This window comes from Bombina bombina, chromosome 6 (assembly GCF_027579735.1).
Source record: "Bombina bombina isolate aBomBom1 chromosome 6, aBomBom1.pri, whole genome shotgun sequence".
NCBI lineage: Eukaryota > Metazoa > Chordata > Amphibia > Anura > Bombinatoridae > Bombina > Bombina bombina.
Genome location: NC_069504.1, coordinates 89,021,284 through 89,038,323, shown reverse-complemented (window position 1 = coordinate 89,038,323; position 17,040 = coordinate 89,021,284). Strand labels below are relative to the sequence as shown.

Sequence of the window (17,040 nt, the reverse complement as noted above, 5' to 3'; positions counted from 1 at the left end):
TAAAGAAAATTAAAATGGCATGATGTTTAAATCTACTATTTTTGATATAATATAAAAACCTGCATTAAATACAGTTACAGTCTCATTTAAAATCTGTAGCATAGTTATAGTTTGAGGTATGCATCATACTAGTATATTTAAGAATTGTGAGGTTTAACTTGTAAAAAAAAAAAAGAATATCTGATGTTTGTGAAGACTAAAGAGCATCATTTAGACAAGTCCTTACATCAGTGTATGACCAACAAGTATACAAAAATATATACCACTGCACCAAGAATGTTAAAGAAGCAGAGCTTAAGGGTACTGTGTGCAAAAGGAATTCAACATTTGTCTGAAATAAGGAGTTAAATGAATATGCAACTGTCAAGGTTCATTCTTGCTAAGCATAAACTAAGTGATATCACAGAGAAAGGTGTTGGTGATGCATCTACTCCAAAAAATAATTTAAAAAATGTATGATTAATAAATCTATTTCTAAAACCCCAGAGTTGCCACACATAAAGGCTTGCTGCATTTGGAGCCAGTAATTTATTCATTCCATGATTAATATAAAGATGTAAACTTTTTGAAGCATTATGGACAGAATACATTTAACAGAGAATTGTGTCCCTTTAATTTGTATTTAACATTTTCATAAGAATAATTCATGAAGAATACTTTGCCTATTTTGAATGTATTTATTGTGGACATAATCCATGTATTTTATTTTATCTGGCTACCATTTATCTTCTGTATATATTATTTTGCATGTAGCAGAAGCATTTTGGGCTTGGTAATCTCACTTTATGGTGATATATAGGAACTAATTAGAAAACATGTTATCACTTTTTAAATATTGTATTACATTTTCTTTCTTAATACCAAAGAATGATCTAAGCATCATTGTACAAACCTTCTTGTTGTAATGAGATTTCTTCAAAAGACCAAGTGAAATATGCAAACTGAAAATTTTTTAGTAATTTAATATTTCGTCCTAAACTTTTTCCATTTTGCCCTCTCAATGTTTCTGGGTAGGAACCATAGCTTTTAAATTAGCTAGTCAAGTAGCCAAAAACATGGTCACACCCATTCCCATTAGTTGTTATCCAAAAAGATTTGAGTAAAATAAAATAAATATATTGGTAATTCAAACAATCTTGAAAATCTACATCCCAAAATAAAATATGTATATTATGTATGATAAAGGGTTTGCTAAACAAGAACTTATTTCCTTATAGCATTTTTTCTTCTTCAAAACATTGTAAAAATCCCAAAACATGCCAACCTTTTAAGTTAATAAATCAGCTTGCAAAAATTAAAATTAAATGTGTGTGTGTGTGGTTAATTGTAACCCAAATCATTAAATAAAAATAATATTTGTTGGTTTCAAGGGAAGGAAATATGACATCAAAAGGGTCATATCACTGAGTTGTAGATTTAGAAATATTTTTTTAAAGTACTTAGAGGAATTGTAATAGATATGCAGACTGGCTTAAACCATAAGTGGTTGGGATAAACACAGTAAATGAATTTAAAGGCACTCAGGTCAAATTAAATGTTCAGGATTCAGATACAGTATGTAATTTTAAAAAACTTTCCAATTTACTTCCACTAATAAAAAGTGCATATTCTTTTATATTTACACTTTTTGAGTCACTAGCTCCTACTGAGCATGTGCAAGAATTCACTGATTATACGTACTGTATATGCATTTGTGATTGGCTGATTGCTATCACATGGTACAGGGGGAGTGGAAATATACATAACTTTGAAATTTGCTAGAAAAAATCTACTAATTATTTGAAATTCAGAGTAAATGCTATTGTATTGTCTTGTTATCTTGCATTTGTTGATTAGGCAAATCTACTGTGTTTACTGGTCCTTTAAGAATCCCAGGGATACACCTAAGGCTATCTGTAAACAAAATTAAACCTACATTTTGATAAGTATGAGTCAGCCTATATTTTGGTTTCAGATAAACGTATTGCTACCCCCCCCATTTAAATCCACAAATCCATGTGGCATTTGCTTTCCTTTCCTTTGAATTCCAATTCATTGTAAGCATGCCTCTTTGAATGTGTTAAACTGCCCAAATCACTTATAAAAATGACTGAAGCATCAAATTTACTAACATTTTGTGTAAACATTAGCGCTGCGGAATCTGTTGGCGCTCTACAAATAACCGATAATAATAATAAACATTAAAAAAAATTAAACAGGCCTGCGTCAGTTTTTTCTTTCAGAATTTAACAAAAGTAAGCTATACAAATTCAATGCAAAAGTAAAAAATGGCTGCTCCTTAATTCAGTATTAATTGTGGCTTCCAAATGTGTTTGAGCACAGGATTTTCACTTTATAACACAAATTCTTGATGAGTGCTAATATCCATATAATTTAATATAATTTTATGATCCTATTTTAATGGGTGTAAAAATGTGATTTGAAATATATTTGTCTATTTTAATTAAAACAGGCAATTATTATATTTAGTAATGTATATTCTATGCATGTAAACATTCCAAACTGGTCAAATGGCTTTCAACTATTTGGAAAATAGTTTTTGATGGATTGGAATACTGTTGATGAGAGTCCCCAATAAAATGTGTCTGACAGTTTAGTCAGTGCATAATCAGTGTGAAAATCAAGTTTTCTTATGGATTGAAAAAGTCTTGAATTAAACATCCCAGCATGTCTCTTCCAATGAAACAAAATAAACCCCATTGAAATTAAAATAAATGCACACCTAGATCTATACACTATATTTATCAAAATTTACTTGATACAATATGGAGAGGATAGGTTAGGTAAACAATGGATATACAAATAGATAGACAGATTAATGGATGGATGGACAAACAGACTCTAATTTAATTATAACTTACTTTGGTATCTAACCATTATAGATTATATTCCAGGTGAAAAATTCATCAACATTTTTCTTTCAATTAAAATCTTTTAAACATTTCACTTGGTATCAGATCTACAGTCAAACAGTGCATTACTCAGATGCATACTTTTGTCATTTTGTCTCATATATAATGTGTTTCCTTGCCAACTGAATGTATCCTTCACATCCCTTGCATGCCAGACACATTTTTTTAATATTCTCATAAGCATAATGCAAAGTTTTCAACATCTACTGTGGTTTGGTTTAAATAATTGTATTATTGTTGCAGTATGCTAGTTATGAGCCAAATATTTCCGTATGTTATATAGGCATTACACAACGTCATGTGTGGTCAATAGTGCACTGTGTTTGTGCATCTGATAAGATTCTAACATGGAGTAAAACAATGTGATGGATAAACTATAAGCTATGTATTATGCATAACTTCATCTGAAATTTTAGAACACTGCATTTGAGCGTGAAAGAAAGTTCTCAAGGGATGGTACATTAGTCAGAGTTTAATCATGTTCCAAATAACTATGAATTAATTTGTTAAATTAAATCTAACATCCAAATAAAAGGAACTGAATGATTGTTAATATATTCACTATATAATAAATCAATGTATCTAATATATTATTTAAGGACATAATGAAAGATTAAACTGTAAGATTATCTCCAAGTAAAATCAGTCCAATATTCAATTTTATGGCTTTGAAAATATTTTTGTCCATTATAAATTAATTTTAATATTTTAATACTTCTGGCAGAGATGTAAGGAACTGCTGTTCCTTCCTTCTAGGTGATCAGTGTCCAGAACAAGATATATGTTCTTACAAATCCTTACCAAACAAACCTAAGCAAAGCTGACACATGATACTGTTTGTCAAAATTGTAAGGGGTGTCTTTCATAAAGCAAAAGGGGATTATATGAGGTTAACTAGTATCCATGGTGGTCAATAAAATATGCATCCTTCATAGACATACATTATTATTATTATTATTATTAGTAGTAGTAGTAGTACTACTACTACTACTAATAATAATAATAATAATTCATTGTAATGTTTTATTATATTCTTCAGTGCAATACAGGGATTACAGTAAAAAAAAAGCACAAGCCAAGACAGAAACATGAGTGGCATAATGGGAGACTTATTGTTCTAATCAGAAATAATGTAATTTAATTTAGAAAACAAATTAGTACAAAGTTTACCATTCCAAACACGAAAGGGTCACTCACTTTAGTTTTACTTTATGTCTACATGTGTCAGGGATATTATGTGCTTTTTAGTATATGAATTCATATTTTCGGACCGAGCAGTAGAAACGGTTCAACCTCAAGAAGATTTAAAAGGTTTTCATTTAAGCCAAATTCTCAGCAACATAACCAGTGTTATATTCATTAATAAAGTGCAATTTACTGATAATGAAATATTTTGTGTCTACCCTTTTACATCCACAAAACCTAGTGACCTCATCTTAATGGGATATGAAACCTAAAATATTGTGATTCAGATATAAAATACAATTTTAATAAACTTTCCAATTTACTAGCTGAATGCATTGGGTGAGCCAATAACACGAGGCATGTATGTTCAGCTACCAATCAACAGCTCATGAGCCTACCTAGGTATCCTATTCAACAAACAAGAGAACAAATTAGATAATAGAAGTAAATTGGAAAGCTGCTGAAGGTCACATGCTTTATATGCACTATGAAAGACAAAAATGTCTTTCATGACCCTTTAAAAGTCCATATTCATTTGGAGCCAGTATTAAGAAAAGTTAGGCAACTAAATCTCTCTAGGGAACATAATAAAACAATTGTAAAATACTCTAATGGGCTAAAACATTGTATAATTGTATCACTGTGTGCCTCCGTAAGTTTAAGGCAGGAGTGACATACAGAGGTAGGCGCCAATCACCTGCTGTTTTCACTTCAAGAACCGGATTTCACTCCATATCCAGAACTGACTTTAACCCCTTTGCTGAGTGTTTTACTATGGCACTAGTATGTCCCTTGATGGGAAGTGAAAGATACAGCAATTACATGTTAAACAACAGAAATATACTAAGGGGCAGATTTATAATTTACCGGATGGATAATATTCACATGCAGAAAACCTGGCCGCCCAAATAATTTCCTACCATATTTATTATTGTATGAGCAGTTACTTGTGCAATGTCACACGTCCATGCTCTCACCTAAACAAACATAACAAATAGATAGATAGAAGGACAATACACAAGGTTTGTTTATTTCCCTTCCGCTTGAAAACATGGCCAATTTCATTCTTTCACAATTTAGATAGAGCATATCGTTTTAAACACATTTCCAATTAATTTCTATTATCAAAATTTCTTAATTTCCTTGTTATTCTTTGTTGAAAAGCAAGGCTGTAAACTCAAGAGTGTGTATGTGTCAGCAGCACTATATATGGCAGCAGTTTTGCAAGAGCACTAGATTGCAGCACTATTCCCTTCACGTGGAATTGCTTAAGGCATGTGCACGCTACCTACTTAGGTATCTCTTCAACAAAGTAAAACATGAGAATGAAGCAAATTTGATCATAGAAGTAAACTGGATTTTTTTTCAAAATAATTATTCTCTTTCTTAATAATGAAAGAAAAAGTTTGGGTTTCATGTCCCTTTAACAATTTAAATTTAGATTTTTTTTTAAATATTGGCTATTTCAAACACTGCATATTGTATGCTTAAAATGTACTCATTCTAATAGTTACCCTAAGCCTTACCATATTGACAGTTGAAATGGCCTAATTTAAAACAACCAATAATTGTAATTTGACTGAAATTTGAGTAGCAGTTTATTGATGATATTTCAATTGGATACCTTTCTAGTCTTAAGTCTACTGCAATGATGCAGTCTAAGTAATAAAAAAATGCATGACAAATACATAGAATCACATGTAGCTTTGTAGTGAAACCCTTATTAAAAAAATATACCTCATTGTACTGAAACTTGCATTTAATGGCCATAAAGAACATTCATTTCCTACTCAATGTAATTTTACTCATGGAAACAAAATGAAATGCCAATTTCAGTATCCAAGAAAAAGTCTGATATAAGTTCATAGTCGACCAAATGACATGTTTACATTCTGTTTACAACTTAATAGCAGCATATGCTCCAAAGGTTTCCATTTTACACCGGATAAAATGTTACTTATATAAATTCCACTGATGTCAACATGAAGGAAAAGGATGTGTTATCACAATTAATACTTTAGAGATTGCCAAGTTGTTGTCAAGAGTATACAAAATAATAAAATCTACTGGACTGCAAAAGCATAGTAAAGCAATTCAATTAAATGCATACTTGCTTTGTGGATATCTCCATGGCTGAAATTGCTGTTGGTTCCTAAAAAAAAAAAAAAGAATCACAGGTTTTAAAAATGTATTATTAACAAAACAAACACAAAAACAATGCCCAAAACAAATAACTGGTCACATTAACCCCTTAATGACCACAGCACTTTTCCATTTTCTGTCCGTTTGGGACCAAGGCTATTTTTACATTTTTGCAGTGTTTGTGTTTAGCTGTAATTTTCCTCTTGCTCATTTACTGTACCCACACATATTATATACCGTTTTTCTCGCCATTAAATGGACTTTCTAAAGATACCATTATTTTCATCATATCTTATAATTTACTATAAAGAAAAATTATAAAATATGAGGAAAAATGGAAAAAAAAACACACTTTTTCTAACTTTGACCCCCAAAATCTGTTACATATCTACAACCAGCAAAAAACACCCATGCTAAATAGTTTCTAAATTTTGTCCTGAGTTTAGAAATACCCAATGTTTACATGTTCTTTGCTTTTTTTGCAAGTTATAGGGCAATAAATACAAGTAGCACTTTGCTATTTCCAAACCAATTTTTTTCAAAATTAGCGCTAGTTACATTGGAACACTGATATCTGTCAGGAATCCCTGAATAGCCATTGACATGTATATATTTTTTTTTAGTAGACATCCCAAAGTATTGATCTAGGCCAATTTTGGTATATTTCATACCACTATTTCACTGCCAAATGCGATCAAATACAAAAAATTGTTCACTTTTTCACAAATTTTTTCACAAACTTTCGGTTTCTCACTGAAATTATTTACAAACAGCTTGTGCAATTATGGCATAAATGGTTGCAAATTCTTCTCTGGGATCCCCTTTGTTCAGAAATAGCAGGCATATATGGCTTTGGCGTTGCTTTTTGGTAATTAGAAGGCCGCTAAATGCCACTGCGCACCAAATGTGTATTATGCCCAGCAGTTAAGGGGTTAATTAGGGAGCTTTTAGGGAGCTTGTAGGGTTAATTTTAGCTTTAGTGTAGTGTAGTAGACGACCCCAAGTATTGATCTAGGCCCATTTTGGTATATTTCATGCCACCATTTCACCGCCAAATGCGATCAAATTAAAAAAAACGTTACATTTTTCACAATTTTAGGTTTCTCACTGAAATCATTTACAAACAGTGTGTGCAATTATGGCATAAATGGTTGTAAAAGCTTCTCTGGGATCCCCTTTGTTCAGAAATAGCAGACATATATGACTTTGGCGTTGCTTTCTGGTAATTAGAAGGCCGCTAAATGCTGCTGCGCCTCACACGTGTATTATGGCTAGCAGTGAAGGGGTTAATTAGGGAGTTTGTAGGGAGCTTGCAGGGTTATTTTTAGCTTTAGTGTAGAGATCAGCCTCCTACCTGACACATCCCACCCCCTGATCCCTCCCAAACAGCTCCCTTCCCTCCCCCACCCCACAATTGTCCCCGCCATCTTAAGTACTGGCAGAAAGTCTGCCAGTACTAAAATAAAAGGGTTTTTAAAAATAATAAAACATTTTTTTTAGCATATTTACATATGCTACTGTGTAGGATCCCCCCTTAGCCCCCAACCTCCCTGATCCCCCCCAAAACCGCTCTCAAAGCCTCCCCTCTGCCTTAATTGGGGCCATCTTGGGTACTGGCAGCTGTCTGCCAGTACCAAGTTTGCAAAAAAATATGGGGTTTTTTATTATTTTGCCCAGTTTTACTGTAGTGTAGCTTCCCCCTCCCCACAGACCAACCCCCACCACCTAACTGATTGTATTTTTTCTCTAATTTGTTTATTTAATTTCAGTGTTTGTTTTCATTTTTCTACCAAATTTTTTCTGTGTGTAGCGGTTCCCACCCGCTCCCTCCCCGTGCACGCGCCCGCCCCCACCCTCCCGTGCGCCCCCTCGCATCCCCGCCCACGATCCCGCCCCCCTCCACATCACGAGGGCCATCGATGGCCGCCACCCGCCACCCGCCTCCCGGTCCGGCTCCCACCCACCAACTAAGTAAGCCACCGATCTCCGGTGCAGAGAGGGCCACAGAGTGGCTCTCTCTGCACCGGATGGCTTAAAAATGTTATTGCAGGATGCCTCCGTATCGAGGCATCACTGCAATAACCGGAAAGCAGCTGGAAGCAAGCAGGATCGCTTCCAGCTGCTTTCCACACCGAGGACGTGCAGGGTACGTCCTCAGGCGTTAACTGCCTTTTTTTTGAGGACGTACCCTGCACGTCCTCGGTCGTTAAGGGGTTAAAGCAATTTAGGGGAACCTACATATATAAAAGTTGAAGGAAGAAGAAAGAGAAAATGAGAGATTAGGTTGAATGTTTTATATTTCTGTATTAGAAAGTAAAGGTCATAATGACATACTAGAGCGTTTTATTAATGTGCTTTTGAAAATAACTATGTGTTTACCTCTCACAAAGAGTTAAACCCAATATTAAAGTGAGCTCTGGTCAAGCAATGAGATGCTGCTCCGAAGATGAATAAAGCTGCTGAGCTGCCAATCACTAGCAATTTTCTGCTCAGGACAAGAAGCGCGTTATCTTTACAGAGCTGACTTTCACTATGTGTTTAACCCCTTAGCGGGAGTTCTGTTAAAGCAATTGTGTAATAATAAAATGCTCTAGCATATTGCCATATTTTATCATTGCTCCTTTTTGTCATGGGTGTGGTTGGGCAGAGCTGGATATGTTATAGGCAGAGCTGGGGCAGTACCTGAAAACCAGTAAATTTTAACATCTGTTGAAAAGTATAGCTAGGTAGATTCAGAAGCAACAATGCACTACAGGGAGCTAGTTTGTGGCTACCCACATGCCTCTAATCATTGACTCATCAGATGTGTTCAGCTAGATCCCAATAGTGCACTGCTGCTCCAGAGCTGACTTTAACTATGTTTTTAACCTCTCTGCAAGCAATAGTGCAATGAAATTCTCTAACAATGTATTTATTTATGTATTTATTTTGCTTGTATATGTCCCTTTAACACCTTTGCAAGAGGTAAACACATACTTGTGTTCAAACAACAACACAATAATAAAAATCTCTAGCACTATAAGGGCATGCTACTGATTATTAAATTAGGTCCCCTTAATTTATATAACATAAATAAATCCTACAACAATATCAGTGTGAAATGTGTTGTTACTTGAGATAGCAATGGCCAAAAGACTCACTGAACAACATAACTGGAAATGTTATTTTTTGATATGGCACAAGCTAAATGTTTTGATACCGACAATGTGAAGACAGGAATATGCAGATAGAATAATATAATCACCATTCTATCCACAAGAAAAACACCAATCAGTACCACATTTATCAAAGTCATATTACCCTGTTCTGAGTAACTAGAATTTGAGTGACAAGGAAATGAAAGTTTAAATTTGCAAACTCAGGGGGGAAAAAATACAAAAAAGGAAATGTAGAGACATTTGTAAACTCGAGGGAACAGCACAAAATAAAATGTAGAATTTTGCCCTCCGTTTCAACCTTTTTTTGAGTAATTTGTTTAATGTTTATGCTGTTGCAATATATTATGTGTTTTTATCAAATGTTAAAAATTGGCATCTGCCTTAAATCACATACAACACTGGTCTCCCCCACAAACCCCACAAAAAAAAAAAAAAAATACCTGCACTTCACTTCAAGTAATGAAATTCCCATTTCGGCAAAAAAAAAAAAATAGATATATATAGATATATATATACTGTATATATATATATATACTGTATATACATATATATATATATATATATATATATATATATATATATCATAACCAATAAAACAAATGTCATTTTTTTATATAGATCTTTTCAGCTGAATTCTGTAAAAAAAAAAAAAAGAAAATTGCCTGCACTTCACTTCAAGTAATGAAATTCCCATTTCTGCAAAAATTATATATATATATATATATATATATATATATATATATATATATATATATATATATATATATATACTGTATATATATACTACATATATATATATATATATATATATATATATATATATATATATATATATCATAACTAATAAAACAAATGTCATTTTTTTATATAGATCTTTTCAGCTGAATTCTGTTTTAAAGGATACTTCAATAGCTTGACTGCAGGAAAAGATTCCAGCACATCAATGGCTAAATGAAGCAAGCCTCTTTGGCAACCAAATGGTTAATTCTACAATGCTTAATTTACATTTAGCCACCAGTCATCAAGTGCTACCCGGGTCGGAACCAAAAAATGGGCTGGCTCCTAAGCTTACATTCTTGCTTTTCTAATAAAGATACCAAGAGAAAAATTGAAAATAGGAGTAAATTAGAAAGTTGCTTAAAACTGCATGCTCTAGCTGAATCACAAAAGAAAACATTTGGGTTTAGTATCCCTTTTAAAAAAAACATTATTTTTCAAGTTGTCATGATTTTAAAATCCAAAACTCACTAGAAATAAGAGTTAAATTGTGACAAAAGTTTGCATGTTATACAGTCTACAATTCCATCTGAAAATGGTAACATACTAATGCATTCTGTTATAGTCAGAAGCCATCTCTGCTAAAAATAATAGATAATCATAAAAAAGATCACAATACTCTAACTCTGCTAGGCTGGTTTCTATGACAACTAGAGAGTTTAACAGAGTGGTTAACGTAAACATCCAGTTACTTAGTTATATAATAAAAAAATGTTTTCTTCCAAGTGAAGAAGTCTAACATAGAAATGCTTTGTAATTTCAGTTTGATGGTGGATAATTGTTGGTGGTACATTTGTCTCAGGCATTTAACCTCTTGAATGCCAAAGAATGCATAGCAGGGTGTTAAAGTCTTGAGGTTAAAAACAGGTCAGATATTTTGGGAAAGAAAAAGCTAGACAAAATGAAAATGTAATGATGTGCATTTTAGTTTTGTTTATAACATCTCTTTAAAAGGACATCCTCTAGTTTGCTTAAATATGTAGGGCAAGACTACATATGTGGCGTTGCCCGCAAAAGCCGGTGACGCTGGTTTTTATGCGGTTTTGGTATCACATATATGGCACGCGCAATGTTTACTCCCTTAAGCTTACATAGAACCGCATCGCAAATCGGTTTCATATATTCAGTGCAAGGACTTATGCGGCGAAAATGGAGAAATTTTACTCCATTTTCACTTCGCCACACATAGGCAGGCGCAGCAAGCCTTACACTGAAAATGTAAGCACCGTAACTCCCTTAACTGCCTGAAAATATTAACTAACACCTAATGCATGCGCAATATCTATCTACCTGTCAACCGCCAACCCCCACCGCAATAACTAATAAAGTATATTAACCCCTAATCTGCCATTAACCCACATCGCAATAAACCTAATAAAACTATTAACCTCTAATCCGCATTTAACCCACAACGCAATAAACCTAATAAAACTATTAACCTCTAATCCACATTTAACCCACAACGCAATAAACCTAATAAAACTATTAACGCCTAATCCGCCATTAACCCACACCGCAATAAACATAATAAAACTATTAACCCCTAATCCGCCACACCCACACAACACAATAATCCAAATTAATTTATTAACCCAATATCCGCCAAACCCCACATATTCCACAACTAATCCCACAAATAACTAATTAAATTACTAAGACCCCTAGCCTAACACCCCCTAAATAGGATGAGAGCTACTGAAATCCTATTGGCTGTTCAAATCAGCCAATAGGATTTCAGTAGCTCTCATCCTATTGGCTGATTTGAATTTGAAGAATCAAATCAGCCAATAGGAATGCAAGGGACGCCATATTTAAATGCGTAACGTGAATTCACTATTTAGTGTACTGTGGCCATTGTACGAAGAGGATCCTCCACACTCCATGGCTCCACGGTCGCCGGTCCTGCTCCGTGCTCATCTCCGCTCTGGGCTGGCTTGGTCCTGGAGGAAGAAGGAAGTGGTTCCCGCTTGCAAGAAGATGTTTGCCGCTTGGAAGAAGACTTCACCGCCTGGAGCAGGACCTTCTCCACCAGACTTCAGAAATGGTGGGTACCTATTTGGGAGTTAGACTTAGGCTTTTTTTTTTTTTAGATTAGGGATTTATTGGGCACTCTTAAAATAGTGCCCAATAAAGGGCAGTAAAAGAGCTGAATGCCCGTTTAAGGACAATGCCCGTACAAATGCCCCTTTAAGGGCAATGGGTATTTTAGGATTTTTTTGTGTTTATTTATTTTGGTGGGTGGTGGGTGGTGGGTTTTACTGTTGGGGGGCTTAGAGATTTTTTTAAATGCAAATCTTAGGACAATGCCCTACAAAAAGCCCTTTTAAGGGCTATTGGCAGATTAGCATTAGATTAGGGGGTGTTTTTATTTGGGGGGGTTATTTTCAAAGGGATTAGGTTTAATTTTTTTATTTTGGATAATTTTGTTTATTATTTTCTGTAATGTTAGACTTTTTTATTTTTGGTAATTTTAGATTAATTTATTTTAATTACATTTTTTTTATTTTAAGTACTGTTAGTTTTTTTATTTTAATTATAATTTAGTGTTTTATTATTTTATGTAATTTGGGGTTTATTTAGTGGGTAAGGGGGCTTAGTAATTAAATTAGTTATTTGCATTGTAGGGGTTTTGCGGATTAGGGGTTAATAGGTTAATTAGGGTACTTGCTTTGTGGGGGTTTGGTGGATTAGGTGTTAATAGTTTTATTAGGATTATTGCGTTGTGTGGGTTTGGCGGTTTAGGGGTTAATAGTTTTATTAGGATTATTGTGTTGTGTATTTTTTTTGCTGATTAGGGGTTAATAGATTTATCACGTTTGTTGCAATGTGGGTTAATGGCGGATTAGGGGTTAATAGTTTTAATAGGTACTTTGCGATTTGGGTTAATGGCGGATTAGGGGTTAATACATTTATTAGGTAGTTTGCAATGTTGGGGTTGGCGGATTTAGGGGTTAATACTTTTACTAGGTAGATCGCAATGTGGGTGAATGGCGGATTAGGGGTTAATAGTTTAATTAGGCATATTGCATTGTAGGGGTTGTCGGTTTAGGGGTTAATACATTTATTACTAGTTGCGATGTGGGGGTATTGCGGATATAGGGGTTTTATGTGTGGGTTTATTTTTGGGAGGCGGGTTAGGCTTTTACAGAAGATTTTTTTTTTTCCTTAGGCGCCGGCAAGTGCCGTAAGTCACTGGCGACTTCAGAAATTTGTATTTACGCACATTTCTGGACATCGCTAGTTTATCCGACTTACGGCACTTTATGAACTTCCGACGCCATATATGTGATACCCAGATGTGCAAGGTGAAATTACGGGCGGTGCAGGTTTCGGCAGTTACGATGAGGCTTGCGCCGCATATGTAATCTCCCCCGTAATTTTTAAACAAATTTGCTTGTTGTAATTTGCCCTGTAATTCTTCATTCACAATTTTCCTTCCTCGATTTGTCTATATCTTATACCCCTGTAAAACACTGTGAATTCTGTTGGCGCTTTACTGCTTATACTACTAATAATAATATTAATATTTTTTATTATTATTATTATTAATTTATAATAATATGTGTTTAACACCTTCAACATTGTTAAAAACAAAGTTTCATTACTAGAACATCCCTATTCTTCTCAACAAGACAATCAGGCCAATAATTAGGGCATACATACATATGCCTGCAAAACACTTAGTAAAATAAATTTGTTTTTAAAATAAAATGCTCTAACAAAACAGAAAATAGTTTTTTTAGGGGCCGATTTATCATCGGTTTGTCCGACATGATCCGCTCAGCGAATCATGACCGATAGACATTGATGATATACACTGTGAAGTGCTTGTGCAAGCTGCCCCCTGCAGATTCGCGGCCACTAACAGAGGGTGTCAATCAACCCGATCAAATTCGATCAGGTTAATTGCTGTCCGCCGCTCAGACCAGTTAAGGAGCAGCAGTCTTAAGACCGCTGCTTCTTAACTGCTGTTTCCGGCGAGACTGAAGGCTTGCGCAGAAAAAGGGGCATCAGGGACTATGCGGCCCTTGATAATTCTGCACCTTAGACTGAAATTTCACATTAAGTGCAACAGTAAAAGTGTTTCTTGGGAATTTTGAACTGAAAGCAACTTTAATAATCTAATTCAATCCTACAAAAATACACATAAATGTCTTTTTAACTTTAAATGAAATCTTAAAATAGAAAACGTATACTGTACATTTATGGACAGATGCTGTTTTATAACAGCCATATGGTAAAACTCCAAAATATAGTACTTGAAAATTGTACACACAAAAATGATTTTTCCACCAGACACAATATCACAAAGCTGCAATAGCCACGGCACTACTTACAGAATACAAACTAAAAATTATATATTCTCTAAATTTGTCTAAAGTAATTGACTTTTTATTGACTGTGCCTTTATTATTGGTTTAAATAACAGCTTTATTTGTAAGTCTGTCGGATGTTAATGGGTCACCTTATCAAATGCAACATTCATTTATTCTCATAATCAATATGTTAATTCCAGAAGTTCATTTGAAACACTTTAAGGACATTGTACACTAGATTTTTCTCTGCATAAATGTTTTTTTTTATAAAAATTTATAGTTTTGCTTATTTTTTAAGAACATTGTGCTAATTTTCAGACTCCTAACCAAGCCCCACAGTGCCAGATGTATGCATGCGTTTACAGACTCCGGCTGGCTCCTGTTTATGTTATTTTTCATGCAGGGAAAGGGGGAGGGGTATGGTCTGCTCTTTTTGTTTTCCCAGCCCCTTTCAACATGTGTCCCAACATAACCTCATCAACAGAGCTAAACTGGGAGCTTCTAAGTAAGTTTTTAAAAGGTTTTATACTGGATTTTTAGATCAGTATCTGTGCATGTTCTTCTTTATAGTAGTGTGTCTATTACATGCAGCTATATGAAAATTAGTGCGTACTGTCCCTTTAAGCTTCACATTTTAATATGTATGGGCGAGCTAACAATGCAGGGTAAAATTTGATGGCTGACTTAATGTTAAGCCTGACTAAAGACTCATTTACAAAAGGCTATTTTGAAAAAAATAATAAATAAATTCTTATTATTTTCAGAAGTAATGATTTAAGGGACATAAAAGTGCTTAAATAAAATGTTGTAATGTACTAGAGCATTTTATTATTGCACTGTCGTTTGCATATAACTATGTGCTTAACCTCTGCAAATAGGTTAAATACATAGTTAAAGTCAGCTTCAAAGCAGCAATATACTACTTGAAGCTAGCTGAACACTTCTGGCATTTGCATGAAGCCAGCCCCTGTTTCCGTGCAATAGAAACATTTATTATGAAGCAGCTGTCTTAAGACCGCTGCTCCTTAACTGGTCCGCCTGCTCTGAGGCTGCGGATATCAATCCGCCCGATCCTATATGATCGGGCTGATTGACACCCCCTTTTAGCGGCCGATTGAATAATATAACTGTTGAATAATTTAGATAGATCATATAATAATAATAATAAATCCAGTTTACTTATGTTATAAAATGTATCTTTCTTTTGGTATCCTTTGTTGAAACTTTAAATGAAAGCATACTGAGGTAGTATCAGAAAAGTGCACGTGTAGTAAGAACTGTATGTCAGCTGTATTTGCAACAAAAGTTACAATTTTAGAATTATAGCCTGGTATAACATAGGGTGCTCAAGACATGTGCATGTATGACTATTCAATGGGGTCAATGGGGTCCGTACGGAGCTTGATGCCCCGTGTTTCCGGCGAGCCTAACCTGTCTGCCTGCTCTGAGACGGTGGACAGAAATCAACCTGATCATATACGATCAGGTTGATTGACACCCCCAACTAGTGGCCGATTCAGGGGGCAGCATTGCACCAGCAGTTCACAAGAACTCCTGGTGCAATGATAAATGCCGACAGCATATATCGATGTGCGGCGGACATGATACGCTACATCGTATCATGTCCGTCCGCATAATAATAAATAGACCCCAATGAGTCTATGTTTTTATCAATCATGGCATAGCTCCCCCACTATGCGCTCCATTTCTAAAGCTCCCATATAAGCTTCAGATTCTTGTCGACTGCAGGTTCGGACGAGTGAGCTTCTTAACCCGTGATCTGTTATGTGGCAGCCCCTGCTTGCGCGCAATTGGCTGCACGCAAGCAGGGGGTAGAATTGCACACTTATCTTAGTGTGCAATGATAAACTGGGGCAGAGTATTGCTACCCACTAAATGCGATGCTGGGCTTGACAGGCGCAAAGATGTACACCCCTTTCCGCCCGGTCTATGATAAATCTGGGCCTATGCCTGAAGAAGATACCTAGTTGATGCAAGAAGATTATAGATTTATGCTAATTAATGTTTAACCCGCCCCTCCCTAAAGGAATTGTTGGGAAAAAATATACTTTTGAGACCGCAGACAGTCAAAGATTAGCTGCACTTTCCAAACCATTTTGTATGTTTTTTTTTTTAATGAAATAATGCATTTACTTATTGATATTATAAACTGATATTTATCTGGATTACATTTCATTTCTCATATACAACATAGTTTGAGACAGTGAACTCTTTGAGATTTTGACATAAAATTTTTAATTCTGTTTACAAATCAACTTTTTTATTTGCCCCCCCCCCCTCCCCTTTTCGTGTAAGTCTGGAAGTGTAGGGTTTTCCAATTATGACAAGTGGAAGAGCACATGATAATCTGTACACACCTAGGCCTCTCACATACTTCTAACTAACTTCAACAGAGGTTATCTGATAAGGAAATGCAAAACATAATGACTGTGGCTAGTCTTGTCTACTCTAGTAAAAAAATCCTGATTGGTTCCTTCATAATAATAATATTAAGCAGGGGGGGGGGGGTAGAGTTTGGCTGTAAATAGG

The 17,040-nt window shown here is 34.8% G+C and overlaps 1 protein-coding gene across 2 annotated transcripts in view; it reads right to left on the bottom strand.

Moving 5' to 3' along the window:
* SEMA3A (semaphorin 3A) overlaps nucleotides 1-17,040 on the bottom strand; it is a 308,514-nt gene that overhangs the window by 27,920 nt on the left and 263,554 nt on the right. For both annotated transcript variants that reach the window (XM_053716510.1, XM_053716511.1), the window contains exon 13: nucleotides 6,208-6,249. In XM_053716510.1, coding sequence (XP_053572485.1) covers nucleotides 6,208-6,249 — 42 coding nt within the window. The remainder of the gene's footprint in view (nucleotides 1-6,207; nucleotides 6,250-17,040) is intronic.